Source organism: Garra rufa, chromosome 3, assembly GCF_049309525.1.
Source record: "Garra rufa chromosome 3, GarRuf1.0, whole genome shotgun sequence".
NCBI lineage: Eukaryota > Metazoa > Chordata > Actinopteri > Cypriniformes > Cyprinidae > Garra > Garra rufa.
The window spans coordinates 59535886-59558156 of NC_133363.1; the positions used below are offsets into that span (position 1 = coordinate 59535886).

Sequence of the window (22271 nt, forward strand, 5' to 3'; positions counted from 1 at the left end):
CGTGATAGTAGGAAGGTTTCAGAGCCGGTTTGGACTTGATGGGAATAACAGATCCTTTTCCTTGTAGGTGGCGAGACGGGAGGATTCCAAGAACGATCGAAGGAGGTATACTTGAGAGTCCGAGAATCCACCAACCTCCGCTGACGTGGAAGTCAGCTAACGGCCACACACCACTGACGACTGGAACTGAGAAGACACAGAAGACTGGAACTGGAACGAGACAGAGTTCAGGTAAGTACAATCAGGTAGATATTTTGATAGCGACACTCCAATGAGAGAGACACTACAGTCCGCTTTCGTGGGAACGAGCCCGGACATCGAGTGGTGTGTGGAGAGTGGCATTTGTAGTGAGGAGGATGATTGAGGACAGGTGCGCGGGTGATTTGATCCAGGTGACGGTGATCTGTGATGACGGGCTGAGTGAGGACTGACTGATACGTGACATATGGCCCCCCTCCCGGAACGGCGCGTCCTCGCGCCGAAATGGATACACCAGCGGAGGGAGGGTGGGGGTTCAGGAGGCGGGTGTGGAGCAGGTGACGAACTGGAGATGGACATATGATCTGGGACGTGAGGCCAGGGTGGAGTGGAAGGAGGAAGGAGCCAGAGTGCAGTCAGGAGTAGGAGGAGCCGGATGGTGGTCCAGAGCCCAGCCAGGATGACACCCCAGGGCAGAGTCGAGGGAGGGAGGAGCCATGGTGGAGAACTGGCCCACGACACCCTGGGGATGAGCGACGGAGACGAAGCCTCTGGGGAAGATGAGCCAGGAGCAGCCGAGCAGACGGAGAGCCAGGGTGACACCGCAGGTCTGGAGGGCCAAGGTGACGCAGCAGGCTCAGGGGACCGAGGCAGAGCTGGGGCTCCGGAAGACCGCAGTGACACCGGAGCGACAGAGGACATAGGCGGAGCTGGAGGGAAGGAGGAGCCTGACGGAGCCGGAGGGACGGAATGACGAGGTGAAGCCGGAGGAGTGGAGTCCTTAGGCGACGGATGGTCAACGACTGACCAAGGCGGAGCCGGAGAGACGAGGGAGCCCGGTGGAGCTGGTGGGATGACGGGCCACGGTGGAGATGAGGGAGCCAGGAGCCAAGGCGGAGCCGAAGGGTCGGAGGACCGAGGTGGAGTCCAGGACTCGGAGGATGGAGGCAGGGACTGGGGAATGATCCGCCTTGGCGCAGCTGGAGCCTGGATGTCCCACGATGGCACCACACTCCTAGGTGGTGCTGCCTGAGGATGAGCTGTGGGACAGACGGGCAGCAGCGGAGACAGGGCTGGAGGACTGGCTGGCTTGCGTGGAGGCGGGAGAGGGAGGCTGGGTGGGAACTTTGGAGACCTTGGAGCATTTGACGGAACCAGCGGAGATTCTGGAGAACTGGACGAGACCGGAGAAGACTCTGGATGACTGGACGGAACCATCGGAGACTCTGGAAGACTGGATGAGACTGGCGGAGATTCTGGACGGCTGGGCGGAACCAGCGGGGACTCAGGACGGCTGGGCGGAACCAGCGGGAACTCAGGACGGCTGGGCGGAACCAGCAGGGAATCAGGACGGTAGGAAATTATTTCTCCAAACCAATCAATCAAATCTGCTTCAAATATCTCCAGTAATTCCTCAAAGTATCCTCCACAGCGCAGTTTCAGCTCACCCTCAGGGTTAGGAGTGTGGGCGGGGCTTTCCTCCAAGCCCTCGATCTCCACGAGTATCCCCACGGTGACGCTAGCCGGCTCACACACCTGGTCAGTCGCGACGTCCTCTGTCGCTTTAAATCCGGCAGATCTTGGCGCTGCGGCTGCGGCGGGCTCTGGCTGGCGCTCCGTGCTGAAGGTTGACAGCTGCTGACTGGGCTCTGGATCGTGGTTGCACATGCTGCTGACTGTTTTCTGGTCCGGGCTTCTGTTATGATGCAGACGGGACAACAAGGTAAGAATAACACAAGTGATGTTTATTAATATTAGCAGCGGTGCCAGAGGTGAACGGAGATCCTGTGATGGTGAGTACGTGATAGTAGGAAGGTTTCAGAGCCGGTTTGGACTTGATGGGAATAACAGATCCTTTTCCTTGTAGGTGGCGAGACGGGAGGATTCCAAGAACGATCGAAGGAGGTATACTTGAGAGTCCGAGAATCCACCAACCTCCGCTGACGTGGAAGTCAGCTAACGGCCACACACCACTGACGACTGGAACTGAGAAGACACAGAAGACTGGAACTGGAACGAGACAGAGTTCAGGTAAGTACAATCAGGTAGATATTTTGATAGCGACACTCCAATGAGAGAGACACTACAGTCCGCTTTCGTGGGAACGAGCCCGGACATCGAGTGGTGTGTGGAGAGTGGCATTTGTAGTGAGGAGGATGATTGAGGACAGGTGCGCGGGTGATTTGATCCAGGTGACGGTGATCTGTGATGACGGGCTGAGTGAGGACTGACTGATACGTGACAATTATATTGTCCAGTAACACGATGCACCTAAAAAGGTTAATTAAATAAAATACATTTTTGTAAAAAGCTGTAAATGACTCTCATTTAAATGAGCCAGTGAGCTGCTGATTCTAGAACCTTACAGACTGATTAAGTTCAATTCAGTAAATTAGTTGTTTCTGAATGTGGCATATTAGAACATTTCTCTAATATTCTAGTAAAGCCATATGCACACCGAAATTGCTATAAATTATGTTTTTGACATACAGTTGAGGTCAAAATTTATTTTGATGCAGAATCTGCAACATTATAATTTTTTTATTAAAATAAGAGGGATCATACAAAATGCATGTTATTTTTTTAGTACTGACCTGAATAAGATATTTCACATAAAACACGTTTACCTATAGGGTTAGGCTTAGAAGAGAAAATAATAGCTGAATTTATAAAAATGACCCTGTTCAAAAGTTTACATATGCTTGATTCTTAAAACTGTCCCTTGTTTGTCCTGAAAAGTTAAACTACCTGCTGTTCTTCAGAAAAATTCCACAAATTCTTTGGTTTTTGCACACTGAGAACAACTGAGGGACTTATATGCAACTATTACAGAAGGTTCAAATGCTCACTGATGCTTCAGAAATTAAGAGCCGGAGGGTGAAAACTTTTGAACAGAATGGAGATGTGTACATTTTTCTTATATTGCCTAAATAGCATTTTTTTTTTATTTAGTACTGCCCTTGAAAAGCTACAGAAGATACTTACATGTTTCACAGAAAACAAAATAAGTTAAATTTACCCTGATCTTGAAATTCAAAGTTTTTGAAGGTCTTTGAAGCTCTTTCAAATGTTTTGAGGCTCCTAATGCATTGTTTTTATTTCTGGAGCATCAGTAAGCGTTTGAACCTTCTGTAATAGTTGCATATGAGTCCCTCAGTTGTCCTCAGTGTGAAAGGGTGGATCTCAAAAGCATACAGTCATTGTTGGAAAGGGTTCAATTACACAAAAATGCTGAAAAAACAAACAATTTTGGGACCTGAAGGATTTTTCTGAAGAACAGTGGATAGTTTAACTGTTCAGGACAAACAAGGGACTGATAAACCAAAAAAATAAATAAAAAGCTTTGGATCATTCAGGTAACAACACAGTAATAAGAATCAAGATATGTAAACTTTTGAACAGGGTCATTTTTTTAAATTCAACTATTATTTTCTCTTGTGGACTATATGTAAACCTCTTTTATGTGAAATATCTTATTCAGGTCAGTACTAAATGAAAAATAATATGCATTTTGTATGATCCCTCTAATTTTGGTAAAATAATTAACATTTTGCAGATTCTGCAAGGTGTATGTAAACTTTTGACCTCAACTGTATATATATCAATACTTTTAAAAAGTCTTATTTCCATATTAATCCATTCTTTTTATTGGATAAAAATTAACTCTTGGACTGATTCAGTCCAATTTGTAAATTTGTTGTTGAATGAATCTTTCAGTAAACAATTCAGTGATGTTTTAAAACTTTTTTGTATGTTTTAATATGGATTTGTATTATAATTTCTTGAAGAAAAATGAAACAAAAGCACGCACATCAGTCTCAAATGGGTGCTCGACTAAAAAGCAACAAGTACAAAATAAAGTGTAAAGTCGGCAACACCAAAGCTCCAAAAAAATATATAAAATGATATATTTTTTTGGAGCTTTGGTGTTGCCGACTTTACACTTTATTTTGTACTTATTATAATTTCTTGCCATTTTGCTACATCAGCTCATAACACATTTAATTTGCATTTACATTTTATATTATATATAACTTAATCTCCATTATTTGTCTATTTAATAAATATAAATGAGTCAGTCAGTTGTTGACCAAAAAGACTGATTCAATCCAATTTATATACTGTTCATTCTGGTTTGGGAATGAATCATTCTACCAATTAAATGAAATAATTTAATTCAAAGGAATGATTCGCTCATGCATCTTTTCCTCCAAATCCTGGCCTACATTCTTTGTCATTGAAAATTTGGTTTCACACAGAGATATGTCAGATTTCGGAAATGAATTTGGTTGCAAACAATACTTCAGGATGTTTTAAGATGAAAAATATAAGCATTTTATCTCTCTCCTCATGAGAAATCAAGGTCAACGAAACATTTTCTTTGACAAATCCACATGCAACAAAATGCCTGACAAATCTGTGCTAATTAAAACATATAAATTGCATTCCTTTAAAAATGTCTCAAAATTCATCCACATAAACAAATGACCTCATTTGCATGTTAAATGCTTTCTAGTTAAAAGAGTCAGTGAGTCATTGACTCAAGAACCTCTTCAATTGATTCACTCCAAAACTGTAAACAAATCATTCAAACAGAATCAACCGATTCACTGAAATAATTAATTAAATTCAAAAAGCAATCATATTCCATCTTACATTTATTCTAACCGAACATGCAGCATTTCATGTTGGCGTTTAAATGAAGCCAAGAAGCTGCAGGTAATTGCATTGAGTCACTGTCAACAATGAGTGATTTTAATAAGGATCATTAATATTTCACAGCACACAAGGTCACCTACTGCACTGACGACCTTAAGACACACCGCCGGCATGCGGCAGAGAAGCACTGATTGGATGAAAATCGAAGCCGTCATTCCCATGAGCCTCAGCTTTTGAAGCTAATCCCACACACAGCAAAGCATCAAAGAACAGTGAAAATCGACAAGATTGGCAAGTTTGCAATCGCAGCGAGGTCGCCTCTCACCTGCAGGTCCAAGGCGCTGAGCTTGTTCTTGTCTCCTGAGTTGCGTTTGTACTCTTCGATGGTCCAGGAGGGCTGGGAGCGCTTGCCGTCGGCGAGGCCGGTCAGCCGCAGGTCCGTGTAGAGAGGGCTGCCCTTCACATGAGACTTAACTGCGGGAGGGAAGTGGTGTGGGCTGAACACCTGCTCCACCAGGTAGGAGTCCTTGGGCGGCTTTGAGGAGCGGTGGGCCTGGTGGGCGTCATACTGTCGATCTGTCTGTAGGGGAGAAATGGGAGGAAAGGTCATGGAGGAGGAAGCTTCGTATCTCTTTTGCTGATTTGATGAGAACGTTAGATGCGTTTTTAAGACTAATAATACTCAAACCATACCTCTTGTGAGGTAATAAAACATCTTCAAAGATCCTCTGTGTTGCAGATGTAGTGTAACAGCTGGTAAATCAGTGACATATCATCTGTGTTTAAAGGGATAGTTCACCCAAAAATTAAAATGTAGAATACAAACAAAGATTTTTAACTTAAACCGTTGCAGTCTGTCAGTCATATAATGGCAGTCAATGGGACCCACGGTTTGAGAGTCAAAAACACACACGCGGAAAAAACTAATTAAATCCTGCGTCTTATGATGATACATTGAGCTCTTAAAACACAAAACAATTGGTCTGTGTAAGAAACTGAACAGCATTTATATCACTTTTACTTCAGATCCACCGCAATCACTGCAAAAAATGCTTTTCTTAGATTTTTTTATCGTTTCCAGCCAAAATCTCTAAAAAGTCTTAACCCAAGGAGGTTTTTCTAGACGAGTAAAAATTATTCTTGTTTTCAGAAAAAACAAGTCAAAATTACGTGAGTTTTTGCTTAGAACAAGCTAAATAATCTGCCAATTGGGTAAGCAAACATTTTTTTCTTCAAAAAGAAAACAAGATTATTTTTCTTACCCCAAGCAAAAACATTCATTTTGACTTGTTTTTTTTTCTGAATTCCTGATTAGACATGCTCGGAAGTGATCTGTTGCACATATACGTCATTGTTTAGCAAGAGATTGTGTATACGACGGCTACTCAAAATGGTAATTACTTGTACTTACCCTGATTGTTGCAACCGATTAAAAACTAAAAGCCTACATTTTGCTTGCACAAACTCATCCAGGAGTGTTGACTTTTCACTGACTCACAACTTTTGAGCCTGATCGACTGAAGTTATGGTTGCTTGCTCTTTGTCAGGCATGGGCTGTTGTGAATGCGGTCAGGACTGTTGGACATTGCGGTGGATCAGAGGTAAAAAAAAGAAAAAAAAGAGATGTTTTTTGTAAATGCAGTTTAGTTTCTTTCATGTGTTAAGACCTCAATGCATCGTCATAAGTCGCAGGGTTTAATTTGGTTTTGTCTGTGTATGTTTTTTTGACTCTCTAAGGCCATGCAGGCCAATGACTGCCATTATATGACTGACAGACTGCAACGGTTTGAGTTAAAAATCTTTGTTTGTGTTCTGCTAAAGAAACAAAGTAACCTACATCTTTGATGCCCTGGGGGTAAGCAAATAAACATCACATTTTTATTTTTGGGTGAAGTATTCTTTTAAACTCTTTAATCAGATACCCTGTGCATCTACCAACCAAGAAAACGTGAAAAAGGACAACCCATATTCTTTAAAATACCTTATTTTAAACTATGATACAACAACTTAAGGATGAGTAAATGATGACAATTTTCATTTTTGGTGAAATATCCCTTTTAATATTAAACTCTGACACATTTATTACTGGTTGGATTTTGTTAATGTTTGTAAAAGAAGTCTATTTTGTGCAGAATTTATTTGATAAAAATTACAGTAAAAAAACTGTAAAATTGTGAAATATTATTCTAATTTAAAATAGCCATTTTCTATGTGAACAGTTTCAAATTTAATTTATTTCTGTAAATGCTGAATATTCAGCATTGTTACAGAAAGCCAGTTTCCACCACTGAATACATTTTTTTAAAAAGGTTATTGCGTCTTCTCACAATTCAGACTTTTCTTCTCAGAATTGCATGATACAAACTCACAATTCTGACTTTTTCTCAGAATTGTGAGATATAAACTCATAATTGCAAGGTATAAAGTCAGAATTCTGAGATATAGACTCACAATTCTGAGAAATTAAGTCAGAATTGTATGATATAAACATGCAATTGTGAATTAAGTCAGAATTGTGAGATATAAACGCGCAATTATGTGAACATATCAGTCTTTTTTTCTTCTCAGAACTGTACTTTATAACTCGCAATTGCGAGTTTATGTCACAATTCTGAGAAAATGTCAGAATTGCGAGATACAAAGTCGCAACTGTGAGAAAAAAGTCAGAATTGCGAGTTTATATCATGACTATTTCTAGCCATTCTGACTTCATAACTTATATGATATCTCTTATATGATGCAATTCTGAGAAAAAAAAGTCAGAATTGCGAGATGTAAACTCGAAATTGTGAGAAAAAAGTCGCAATTTCCTTTTTTATTTTTTATTCAGTGGCGGAAACGGGCTTCCAGAGTCTTTAGTGTCACATGGTCCTTCAAAAATTTGCATCTCAGAAAACATTTTTTAAATTATTACTATCAATGTTGTGAACAGAGAACAGTTGTGTGGTTTAATATTTTTGTGGAAGTCCTTAGAGAAATTTTATTTTGGATAAATTTAATGCATCCTTGCTATGTAAAAGTATTCCTTTCTAAAAAATCTTACTGACCCCAAACTTTTTAACAGCAGTGTGTAACATGCACTGCAAATGTTTGTGCTGAAAACATTAATTAAACCTCAAAGCATAAACTATACCACAATCATAAACAACAGCATAAAGCACTTCTCAAAAGGACACTTTGAAGAAATGATTCTAGAGACCAAAATCATAGCTGCAGCAACAGCATGGCAACATGTTTACTTATGTGAACTCCTATAGCAACTGCTTATCAAAATCCTCCCAGACAGCAGGGAACATTCTGACAAGGTTACAAAGTAATGTTCATAGAAAATTAAAATATTCTGGTCTTTCATGCTTTTAGAACATGAAGGAACAAACAAAGGAATGTTTTATTTCTGTAATACATTAGTTGGATGTTTATCTAACATTTTTAAATCACTACTTGTTTCAGAACATTCATGGAACATTCAAAATAAACATTCCCATATGGAATGTTCCCTTGACATTCACGTACTGTAACATTTAAAACGTTACATTCCATATTCTCAGAATATATTTTTGTTGGGCTGGCAGTCAATCAAAACACGCTAACCTCATTGGCAACTTTTGCACATGCAACACCTCCTTTCCTTCAGCAATTCAGAGTTATTTGACTCGCAGGACAAAAACAAGCATCTAAACACCAGGGGAACACAGGGGCCGATGCAAACACACGTATCAGCTATAAGTCTCAGCAAAAAGCATGCTGGCGCTGCATGAGTTTAACTAGCGATATATATACGGTGCAAGCTGGAATGACTGTGGTCTTGTTTGGGGAGCAGGAAATTTGTTTGTCCCAGTCCTTAGACTATTATAAAGACTAATATCTGAGTCAGGAGCTTATTCCTGTCCGGAGGGACACCGGAGTGCTGCTGCTTATATACAAACCTGAAAGATTTGATTATCATGAACTAGGTCATTCAACAAAACCAGTGCCATTAGTGTGGAAAAAATAACTTTAATAATGAGCAGCTGATGCAGCTTTACACATTTTTCTAATCATAATTAACATAAATGTAGTAACTTTGTGTTTACTTCAATTTTTTTTTTTTTTTTTTTTTTTTAATAATGATGGTAGCTTGTTTTCATTCCTAGTTGTAGTGGTAAATAGGCACTGTTTAAAACAGAAAAAAATCCCTTGAAAGTAATGAACTATCCCTTAAATTAAACAAAATTATCAAACTGAAATTGTGATCTTATGATTAAAAAGTGGATATTTGTTCAAATATCAGCGTTAAATTATGGAGCTGAAGTTATTATATTTAGAAAATATTTTTCACAAATACAATACTAATTTGCGTTCATAAAGTCTATATTTTGCAAACACAGATTTACCATATTTAGCAATTCAAAAACTGCTGATATAATGTATGATTTGCAAATGCACAAGCAAATTTGCATTTACAAACGACTCAAAATAAGAGAAATGCAAAGCACAAGGTTGCACATTTCTCAATGTTCCATGTACAGTCGTGGCCAAAAGTTTTGAGAATTGCATAAATATTGGAAATTGGAAAAGTTGCTGCTTAAGTTTTTATAATAGCAATTTGCATGTTATGAAGAGTGATCAGATGAATTGTGTAGTCCTTCTTTGCCATGAAAATTAACTTAATCCCGAAAAAAACTTTCCACTGCATTTCATTGCTGTCATTAAAGGACCTGCTGAGATCATTTCAGTAATCGTCTTGTTAACGCAGGTGAGAATGTTGTCGAGCACAAGGCTGGAGATCATTATGTCAGGCTGATTTGGTTAGAATGGCGGACGTGACATGTTAAAAGGAGGGTGATGCTTGAAATCATTGTTCTTCCATTGTTAACCATGGTGACCTGCAAAGAAACGCGTGCAGCCATCATTGCGTTGCATAAAAATGGCTTCACAGGCAAGGATATTGTGGCTACTAAGATTGCATCTAAATCAACAATTTATAGGATCATCAAGAACTTCAGGGAAAGAGGTTCAATTCTTGTTAAGAAGGCTTCAGGGCATCCAAGAAAGTCCAGCAAGTGCCAGGATCGTCTCCTAAAGAGGATTCAGCTGCAGGATCGGAGTGCCACCAGTGCAGAGCTTGCTCAGGAATGGCAGCAGGCAGGTGTGAGCACATCTGAACACACAGTGAGGCCAAGACTTTTGGAAGATGGCCTGGTGTCAAGAAGGGCAGCAAAGAAGCCACTTCTCTCCAAAAAAAAACATCAGGGACAGATTGATCTTCTGCAAAAAGTATGGCGAATGGACTGCTGAGGACTGGGGCAAAGTCATATTCTCCGACGAAGCCTCTTTCCGATTGTTTGGGGCATCTGGAAAAAGGCTTGTCCGGAGAAGAAAAGGTGAGCGCTACCATCAGTCCTGTGTCATGTCAACAGTAAAGCATCCTGAGACCATTCATGTGTGGGGTTGCTTCTCATCCAAGGGAGTGGGCTCACTCACAATTTTGCTCAAAAACACAGCCATGAATAAAGAATGGTACCAAAACACCCTCCAACAGCAACTTCTTCCAACAATCCAACAACAGTTTGGTGAAGAACAATGCATCTCCAGCACGATGGAGCACCGTGCCATAAGGCAAAAGTGATAACTAAGTGGCTCGGGGACCAAAACGTTGAAATTTTGGGTCCATGGCCTGGAAACTCCCCAGATCTTAATCCCATTGAGAACTTGTGGTCAATCCTCAAGAGGCGGGTGGACAAACAAAAACCCACTAATTCTGACAAACTCCAAGAAGTGATTATGAAAGAATGGGTTGCTATCAGTCAGGATTTGGCCCAGAAGTTGATTGAGAGCATGCCCAGTCGAATTGCAGAGGTCCTGAAAAAGAAGGGCCAACACTGCAAATACTGACTCTTTGCATAAATGTCATGTAATTGTGGATAAAAGCCTTTGAAACGTATGAAGTGCTTGTAATTATATTTCAGTACATCACAGAAACAACTGAAACAAAGATCTAAAAGCAGTTTAGCAGCAAACTTTGTGAAAACTAATGTGTCATTCTCAAAACTTTTGGCCACGACTGTACAAATGATGGTAAAATCTACAATGGCACATTGTTCTGTGGATTTGTGACTATTTTAAGACTTTTTCACAAACAGGTTTACATTATTATTTTTTTAAAACTTGTATTCTCTTCAGTCAATCAGATGTGCGTTTTAAATCTACTAATAATTATAAACCTTGCTTAATGCTTTGAGGCATTTTGTAGTTTCACAACCTTCAGCAAAAAATTTCAATGGACATTATGTTCATCATACAGTATATGCGTCTATATAACTTACAGTTGCAATCCAAATTACTCAGCCCCCCAGAGACTGCAGTATTTAAGCTTTTCTAAAGATCCAGGACTTCTATAACAGATTACTGGCATATTAAAAGTGATAATGTCAATATATATAATGTCACATTTTTGAGTTCCAGGATTTTTTAAATAACACAGCTATGTCATATTTATTCAACCCCTATTCAACATTGCTGTTTTTCAGTCTGTCTTAAAACAGAATTAAACCTTTAGAAACTCTAATAAAAACAGAATTAGCTTGAGCTGTTACACATACAAAAAGTTAGCCAATGCATGTGCTGACAGACAACAGAGCTCTCACAAAAGCTATAGAGAAGCTATAATAAATAATTTTAATTACTTTAGAAAGTCTAAGGCTATATAAAGATTTCCAAGACATTAAAAGTTCCTGGAGACACAGGTGGCAGTCGTATTCCTTCCTTTAAAATGTGCTGTACCAAAAAACCTTAGAGGCTGTTGAACAAAAAAGCACAACACCATTGAATGTTTGATCAGAATAACTGAGGAAAAAAAACATAATGTAAAGCCAAAGAGATGCAAGATGTCCAGACGAAAGAAGAAGAAAAAAATCAATGCAGTGTAAAAGAACACCACTGTGGCCTTTTGCCATAGTTTTTATTTATTTATTTATTTTTGCATAGTATTGCATGTTGTCGAATACCACTCTTGACCAAGAAACAAAAAGGGAGACTTGGACATGCTAAGATTCAATTGGATTGACCTGTGGAGTTCTGGAAGAATGTTTTATGGAGTTATGTGACCAAACTGGAACTTTTTGGACCTATGGATCAGCAGTATGTTTGGTGCAAAAAAGGCAAAACTTGTAAGCAGAAGAACACCATCTCCATCCTCAAACATGAAGGTGGATCAGTCCTGTTATGGGGTTGTTTTACTGTAGCAGGAAGTGGAAATCATGTCCGTATGAAGAATTTCATAGATACTTTGAGGTATCAGGTCATTTTGGCAAGAAATGTGATGCCTTTGGTGCAAAGAGTGAAGCTGATGATCAATAGACTTTCCTGCAGGACAATCATCCCAAAGTATACATCCAAATCTACTTATGATTGGTTCAGGCATCAGCCATAGACTGTTCTTGAGTGGCCTATTCAGTCTTCAGATTTAATTCTCATTGAAAATAGTTGGTTTAATTTGAAGAAAGCAGGGCCATTCCGTGTTAAGTCAACCAGATGTTCCTGGCTCAATCTTTTGATTTTGCTAATATTTATACTGAAGAAAGATAGATACGTATAGTGATAAAAGCCAAAATATTAAATGTAATTGGTAAACATTTGCCAAGTAATCCACTATTTTGTAGAGGGAGGTCAAAATGACAATTTTCACCTTAGATTCAGAGTCAAGTTACAGGGGGGTAAACATGACTTCAGAAAGATGGCAGCATCATTATCTTATTTTTACACAGAGAATGGTAGTACTATTAGTAAAATGTATTGAGTTTAGCAATCTTTGTTAGCCTAGAATCTAGACGCGCCCCTAGCGGCAGCAAATTACATTTGCTTCCAAGGTCAGTCTAGTTACTCTCAATTCACTTAAAATTCCGAAAAATCCAAGATGTACCGGGCCAATCACGAGTCGGTGGGCGGGCTTAACATGATGACGCCTGACCTGCGACCATAAGTTCCGTCAGACATGAATTCCTGGTTCTGTGAATTACGCGTGGAAAACTGAACAGTATTTATATAATTTTTTACTTTGGATACACAGCCACGTCCATCTGTCCTGAGCAGGAGCTCGTTACATGTGAACGCGCTGTGGTGTAGAATACGCAAACACCGGAAGCGATCTGTGGCGTGCATACGACACTCATTGTTCACACAGTGCACAGAGATTGTGGATATAGCGGCTATTCAAAATGGTAATTACTTGCGCTTATCCTGGTTGTTCAAACCCATTTAAAGCTAACAGATTACGTTTGCTTACGCAAACTCATCCTGGACTTTTTCACCGATTTCCCCTTCCGGTGTTTGCGTATACTACATCAGAGCAGGGTGTAATTTGGATTTGTCTGTGCATGTTTTTGTTTACTTTTAAAGGTTTAGTGCCCATCTATGTCTATTATTTGGCTGACAGACTGCACAGTGCACTGATTTTCGTTAAAAATCTCCGTCGCTCTGACTACGTCACCTGACAGACTAAGTCTCTGATTGGTTGTAGCGCTATCCTATTGCGTGGAGAGGAGTTTGAAAGACAACCGTTTATCCCACCCCTCCGGTTGAGCCCTGTCTATGGAGAGTGCCCAGACCCTACATTTATGTGGGTCTGGCTTGCCAGGCTAAATCTTTGTTGCATTATGTGCCAATGGTGACCATTCAAAAATGGCTAAAACAGCACTTTTCAAGTTTTTCTCCAAAGTTTGCATAAAAAGTATTAAAGATATCTTAATGTCTTTTTAGATATTGGGTCTTAACAAAATTTCCTTTTGGCTTTATTTTTTAATGCCCTATGAAATTTGGTTCCAGAGATATTAAAACTGAAATATGGCTCCAGGAGTAAACTGTTAAAATGTACACATTTTCAGTGGTCGAAAACCAAATGTGGGTCGGCTTCAAAAAAAAAAAAAAAAAAAAAAAGATGCTACTTTTCTTTCAAAGAGCAATACAGGCACACAAACTTTGGAGAAGGAAAATTTATGGCACTCAGACAGGTATGTTCAATGCAGTTGGCTTGACAAAAAGAAAAAAGATACATCTATTATTTTTAAACTGACCCACATTTGTTTTTTGACCTCTGAAAATGTGTATATTTTATAATTTACTCCTAGAGCCATGTTAAAATTCCAATATCTCTGGAACCGAATCTCATAGGGCATTAAAAATACAGAAGTCAATAGGAAAGTTTATTAAGACCCAATATCTAAAAGGGCATTTGAATATCTTTAATACTTCTTGAGATACAGACATGCAAACTTTGGAGAAAAACTTGAAAAGCGCTGTTTCCCCATTTTTGAATGATCACTATTGGCACATAATGCAACAAAGATGGCTAAAGTCAACAGATTTTACTAACAGACTTACCAATCTCTTTGTAAAAATAAGATAGTGATGCTGCCATCTTTCTGAAGTCAGTTTTACCCCCCTGTAACTTGGCTCTGAATCTAAGGTGAAAATAGCCATTTTGACCTCCCTCTACAAAATAGTGGATTACTACTAAAATTCATCCATGACATTTAATATTTTGGCTTTCATCACTATGTCTATCTTTTCTCAGCGTTTATTAGTGGGTTGGAAGAATACAAGATTCTGTCCTGAATTTGACTTTTGGGGGGTTGAATAATTTTGAACAAACATTTAGAGCCATTTTTTTCATTATTTATCAACTTACGTTTTCAGAATTACTCATGTGTATTAAAGTAACTTTCTCTAATAGTGTACTGATGCCTTTGTTGAATTGTTTTCACAAAATGTTCTCTGCAGCAAAATGTCTTGCAGGTCAAGGGGGTTGAATAATTTCGATTGCAACTGTATATGAATGATTTTTGCATTAGCTCCCAGACTTCAATGAACATGCCCAAAAATGCCCTTAGGCCAAACACTGAAATATACAATTACCTGCATGTAATTTTGTGCCAAAATCCCACAGGGTTTGCCTGGGAAAGATAAGAAAAATATTTTCTCTTCCATTTTAAAACTATCAGGACAGTCTGTGGCCTATTTTCTGGCGGCTACCCACCAGTTAGGAACTATGTTATCTGCATCATTTCAATATAATTGCAGTATTCATTTTTGTCTCTCTGCCTCTGTTCATTTTGTCTTATCATCTCTTTTACAAACACCCACGTTCTTTCTGTTCTCTATCTCGGCTAAAATTTTAAGGTAAGGTGTTGTTCTGTCTGGCCTGAGCTTAGGTGAAAATTAAAAAAAGCCACAGGAGTGAGAGCCGAAGGGTGTAATGTTGACCCACCTCCTGTTTTCCAGCAGGGAAAACCTAATCAAACAACCACAGATGCAAATGAGGGAAGGCCAACTGAGAGAAGGAAAAATATTGTCTTTCTGATATTTATATGAGAAAGCAGCAGCAGTGCTATAATATGTACTGCAGGTCAGACTCAATGTCATACAGACAACTGTGACTCACTGAAGACTCACATTTCATCATCTAACCACATAGACTCTGTATTTATTGCTTCATACTGTAACATAACCAACACAAGTTATAAAGCAATGTGTTGTGGCATTACAGTAATTGAAAACTCTTTATTGCTGCTGTAAATTCATTAAGTGTAATCTCACAGAGATACAGATATTAGTGTTGTTGCTAAGTAAGAATCATTATTACAAGTACTAAAGCATTTGGTGTTAGTGATTTCAACAAACCCCAAATATAAACTATAAAAATTTATGACACAAATATGTTTGTGCAAAAGGCAGGATCTGCTGCTGCTTTTATTTATTTATTTATTTATTAACCAGTAAACATCCACTTAGTAACTGCACTTAGAGTATTAAAACTAAGACTATTAAAATCATTTTTGGAAAGCTGAAATAAAATTAAATAGAAATAACAGTGCTACAGTTAGTAAAAATGAAATAAAAAATAAAGGTAAATAGTAATATAAAACGAATAAACAACAAAAACACAACAATTAAAGCTAAAAAAAGTGCATAAATACTATAATAGTATATAAATTATACTAAAATAAATGAGTTGAAATTAAAGTACTAAAACAAAATAAAATAAATCTAAGCTAAAATAAAGAAATAAATCCCTAAAGAGTAAACAAAGCACATAAAATTACTAAAACTAAAATTAAAGATGAAAACTAAAACTATAAAAACAAAATTATTTATTCAAAATAATCAACTAAATAAAATAAAATAAAATAAATAAAATAAAAATAAAATAAAAAGGACAGAACAGACAAATTATACTGTAGAATAGAATAGAATAGATACAATTATGAAAGCTCTAAAAGAATTTCAAGATATTATAAGAATAAAAACAACAGAAGAATAGAATAGAACAGAATAGAATAGAATAGAATATGGAATATATAAAATAAAAAAGACAGAACAGACAAATTATACTGTAGAATAGAATAGAATAGATAAAAATATGAAAGATATAAAGATATAAAAATATAAATATATAATGAGAATAAAAACAACACAGAAGAAGAATATAATATAATAAATATAATATAATATAATATAATATAATATAATATAATATAATATAATATAATAGAATATAATAGAATAGAATAGAACAAATGAAACATTGGAAAGAACAAATTTTAAAATGGAATAAAATAATTTAAAAATAAAATGAAAAAGAACAGAACAAAACTGAAGAATTATACTGTAGAATAGAATAGAACAACAGAAAAAAATTGAATAGAATATATAAAAATAAAAATTTCATAAAAATATGAAAGATCAGAAAGAATTTCAAGATATTATAAGAATAAAAACAACAGAAGAATAGAATAGAGCAGAATAGAATAGAATATGGAATAAATAAAATAAAAAAGACAGAACAGACAAATTATACTGTAGAATAGAATAGAATAGAATAAAGTAGAATAGAATAGAATAGAATAGAATAGAATAGAATAGAATAGAATAGATAAAAATATGAAAGATATAAAGATATAAAAATATAAAAATTTAATGAGAATAAAAACAACACAGAAGAATATAATATATTATAATATAATATAATATAATATAATATAATATAATAGAATAGAATAGAATAGAATAGAATAGAATAGAATAGAATAGAATAGAATAGGATAGAATAGAATAGGATAGAATAGAATAAATGAAACATTGGAAAGAACAAATTTTAAAATGGAATAAAATAATTTAAAAATAAAATAAAACGAACAGAACAAAACTGAAGAATTATACTGTAGAATAGAATAGAACAACAGAAAAAAATGAATAGAATATATAAAAATTTCATTAAAATAGGAAAGATCAGAAAGAATTTCAAGATATTATAAGAGATATTATAAGAATAAAAACAACACAGAAGAATAGAATAGAATAGAATAGAATAGAATAGAATAGAATAGAATAATAGAAAAATTAACATTGGAAAGAACAAATTTCAAAATGGAATAAATAAAACAAAAAGAACAGAACCAAAAGAAAGATTATACCATAGAATATAATAGAACAAAACAGAATAGAATAGAATAGAATAAAATAGAATAGAAAATGTCAGAAAAGAAAAGAAAAGAAAAGAAAAAGCAAAAAAGAAACCGAATGGAACAGAACAGATAAAATAAAAAGAACAGAACAGAAAAATTATACTAGAATAGAATAGAGTAGAATAAACAACAAAAACACATAATTAAAGCTATAAAGTGTATAAATAAAAACTATAATAGTATATAAATTATACTAAAATAAATGAGTTGAAGTACTAAAACTAAAATAAAAATAAATTTAAGCTAAAATAAATAAACAAACAAATCACATAAAATTACTAAAATAAAAATGAAAAATAAAACTTTAAACCCAAAAGATAATTCAAAACATTAATGAATACTAGGGCTGGGACACGATTAATCGCGATTAATCGCATCCAAAATAAAAGTTTATGTTAACATACTAAATGTGTGTTTACTGTGTATATTTATTATGTATATATAAATACACACACATACATGTAAAGCCTTTAAAAAATACTTATATGTGTGGATAGTTATATTTGTATTTAATTTAGATTATATATAGAATTATAAATATTTTATTTATTTTAATTTCATTTTTATTTTCAGTTTTCTTTAATATACATGTTTGTGTGTGTATATATACATACATTATATATACACACAGTACACACACAAACAGTATGCAATCATAAACTTTTATTTTGGATGCGATTAATCGCGATTAATCGTTTCCCAGCCCTAATGAATACTATAATAGTACATAAATAATATTGAAAAAGCAGTTACTGAAGTACTAAAACTGAAAAAATAATTAAGTTCTATAAACTAAACACAACTAAATATTTAAAAACAACCTACTAGCCATAACAAAATCACATAAAATAACAAATTAATAAAACTAAAAGTAATAATAAAACTAAATATATAAAAATGAAATCTCATTCAAAATGCACTATTATAGTGTAAAATAATACTAAAATATATAGGGGTATGTTAAAATACTAAAACTACTTAACCAAAAAAATAATTAAAGCTAAACAGAAATATTCAAAAACGAAGTACTAAACATAACATAAATTAAAATTAAAAACTAAAATGTATAAACACAAAAGCTGATTCAAAATGATTAACAAGTAATACAATAGTATACAGATATTCAGTATTAGAACATTGTAGAAAACCAATTATCAACACACTGGCAACCAACCACAACAACTTGTTGTACCAGTGAGATTAGCACAGGAAACCCTCACATTGGCAAATACATAGTCTTTAATTTTGTCATCTAAATCCATTAGCCTATTCAGGGAACTTCTCTTCAGTACATTCTTTGTCCAACACAGTTTGAAGTTGAATGGACACACACAGTCTTAATTAAAACCTCATTGAAGATAGCCTTCAAATGAAGCGACTAAAAGCACTGCTTGTTTATACTCCGCCAGCCAAATATTTAAAGTGTGCTTTTAGCTTGACCACTACTGACATGAGCTTATCGCTTGGCTAGCTGGCACTTTTGTTTGGGCTTGAAGAGAAAAGGTTTGCATTGCCCTTTATCAAGGACACTATGCGAGAAAGAACGGATGTTGTGCAAAGTGCCTGCCTGGAAATGACAGTTCTCTATATCTTCTGGCTTCACTGGCTGTGCTCTCGCATAAAGAAGTCGTGCTAAATGGCTGGCATAACAACTTTGTGTGAATTAGAGACAGGGTGATATAGACAGAAAGAAATCAAAGAGAGCGACAGGATGCATACAGTAAGACTCACATTAACCCAGAAAAACATTTACTGAAACATTCACAGCTGAATAGATGTTTGGCAGACGAGCTGTTTGCTTCCAACCCCGTTGACAGCGCTGATTTAAATACATAAAAGCAATGCTTTTAAATGAGCAAAAGCTTTTACGGCACAAGTGTCAAGAAAGGGAATTGCACTGCTCTTCTGCTATTGGTCAAACAGACAGATAGCTCCACCCCAAAACTCATGCCATCGGTCAGTTTGGTAATCTCACAATATAAGATCAATGTTTGATAGTGGCACAAAACAAAATGTTTTTAGTTTTCATGAAAATAAACAGCTTATTTATGGTCAACTCTGTATGATAAACTCAACCCTTAAATAAAGGTGACCTCAAAAATTAGAGAATTGTGAAAAGCACAAGGCTGCTGTGTGTTCTCATTAATGTGAATGAGGTTTGATTAGCCACCAGTTCCCTGTGCGACCATTCACTAAAATTAACTACAGCTTGGATCGTCCCAGAGCACAGAGACTTTTGGCACACGCAAGTTCCCCAAAAGATCAGAAGGGACGATACAGGAACTGGCAGGCATCTAACCAGGGAAATAAGCCAAGAAGACGAGAGCGAGAGGCAGAGGAGGAAAACTGAGAACACAATATTCCCAGGACTAGAGAGGAGAAAGTGTTGCAGAAGAGAAGAGAAGAGAAGAGAAGAGAAGAGAAGAGAAGAGAAGAGAAGAGAAGAGAAGAGAAGAGAAGAGAAGAGAAGAGAAGAGAAGAGAAGAGAAGTACACCAGAAAAGCTAAATGATAAACAGAATAGAATAAATTCCAAAATAGAATAAATAAAAAGAACAAACAAAAAAAGATACTGTAGAATAAAATAGAATAGAATTGAATAGAATGCAAAAGAAGAAGAAAAAAATGTAACATCACAAATTCCAAAATAGATAGAACAGATAAACTGAAAAGAACAAAACTACAGAATACTGTAGAATATAACAGAAGACAATAGAAGAATAGAAAAGAAATAATAGAAAAGCTAATTAAGAAACAGAAAATAATACATTCCTAAATGGAATAAATAAATAAAAGGAACCAAAAAACGATACTGTAGAATAGAATAGAAAAAAAGGATCAGAAAAGCATATATAAGACATAAATCAGAATAAAAAGCAACACAGAATACATCAGAGGAGAATAAGGAAAAGAATAGAATAGAACAGAATAGAATAGAATAGAATAGAATAGAAAGCAATTTTACTACAGAATAGAATATACAAAAAGATCTGAAAAGAATATAAAAGACATTATAAATGAAAATAAAAAACAACATCAGAATACATCAGAAGAAGAAAATGAGAATAGAATAGAACAGAATAGAATAGAATAGAATAGAATGGTACAGAATAAATTCCAAAATGAAACAGAGTAAATTCACAAATGGTATAAAAAAATAAAAAGAACCAACAACTATATTGTAGAATAGAATAGAATAGAATAGAATAGAATAGAATAGAATAGAATAGAATAGAATAGAAAGCAAAATAGGAAACAGAAAATAATAAATTCCTAAATGGAATAAATAAATAAAAAGAACCAAAAATTATAATGTAGAATAGAATAGAATAGAAAAAATAAAAGCATAAAAAGACATCAATAAGAATAAATAGCAACACAGAATACACCATAAGAAAACATGGAATAGAATAGAATAGAATAAATTCACAAATGGAATAAATAAATAAAAAGAACCAACAATTATACTGTAGAATAGAAAAGAATAGAAAAGAATAGAATAGAATAGAATAGAATTCCAAAATGAAACAGAATAAATTCCTAAATGGAATAAATAAAAAGAACCAAAAATTATATTGTAGAATAAAATAGAATAGAATAGAAAAAATAAAAGTATAGAAAACTATAGAAAAAACAGAACCATAACATAAAAAACAAATAAAACAGAATAAGACAGAACCATAACAACATAACAAATAGCGCAAAACAGAACAAATAAAAAAGAACAAGATAGAACCATAACAGAACAAAACATACTGTAGATGGAACTTTAATTTGACATAACATTTTAAACAGCACAAACCGAGAAAACGTATGAAACTGAACAAATTGGAACCACAACATAACATGATATTACAACATAAAAAGCACAAAACAGTACAAGATTGAACAGAACTCATCACTGATAACCCTGTAAAAACATGGCCTTATTTCTGATTTCCTCCTGCATGTGATCGGAAATGGAAGCCCACACTCTATTACCCATAGAGAGTCGACTGTCTCCGGCTTGCCTACTAAAGTCTTAGGTCATGACTTCCTTTCAGTTCACTTTTTTTTCTGGCATCCCATTCAAATGTATTCAGAGATAAATAACCTCGCCTTTTGACACCTCGAGTCCTTCTACTGCTTAAATCAATGTACAGAGAAACATATTCATCTGCTTTGCAGTATTCATGGAATCCTTGAGCTTGTTTACATAGCCTTTTCAATGCTGCAGAGTACTGAAGCTTCAGCTCATAGATGTGTCAACATATTAACTCAAGAGCTGGTAAATACTTTACAGGACCAATTTGCCATGAAATCCCTGTTCCTCTGGGGGGATTGAATTAAAATTATTCGTCTCGTCCTCTGTTGTGGCCTGCACTCAATCTGTGCCCCCGTCTGGGCTAAAGTACAGTTAGATGTAGGTAAACTGTGTGGTAATTGCACCACAAGAGACCAGGGCTGTACTATTAGAGATATGATATTAAAGCCAGCTTGCTTCCAAAACAACATGCCTCCATGTATTTTGGGAAGTGATGGAGGGCAATTGTGCATAACCACCTAGGGGTGTCAACCATTGCAGAAATCCTACAACCTTGGTGCATGGATATCAAGTAGGGGTCATAACATTCTTCTTGTAGTCATGACTGATTTGCTTAAAACTAGGGAAGTGGGCGCTAGCCATAATTATGTTTACCCCGTACCGATGTTTTTGTTTATGTGATTGGCTGCCAGTGCTGGCTACAATTTCTGGTATTGCACATCAACCAAGCTCTTAAAATATAATGACTATTGCCTAAAAATGTTATGCCCCAGTAATCAACGAATGGAATATAATGGTATATTTGCTAAAAAGTGTTCCACAACACCTTATATGACAGACCAAACCTTGATTTGACTATTACAAGAAAGCACAGACCAATATATGTCTCAC

At 35.8% G+C, this 22271-nt stretch overlaps 1 protein-coding gene across 1 annotated transcript in view; it reads right to left on the bottom strand.

Annotated features, from left to right (window-relative positions):
* minar1 (membrane integral NOTCH2 associated receptor 1) overlaps positions 1-22271 on the bottom strand; it is a 39431-nt gene that overhangs the window by 14602 nt on the left and 2558 nt on the right. The window contains exon 2 of the mRNA XM_073836447.1: positions 5183-5437. Within this exon, the coding sequence (XP_073692548.1) occupies positions 5183-5437 (255 nt within the window). The remainder of the gene's footprint in view (positions 1-5182; positions 5438-22271) is intronic.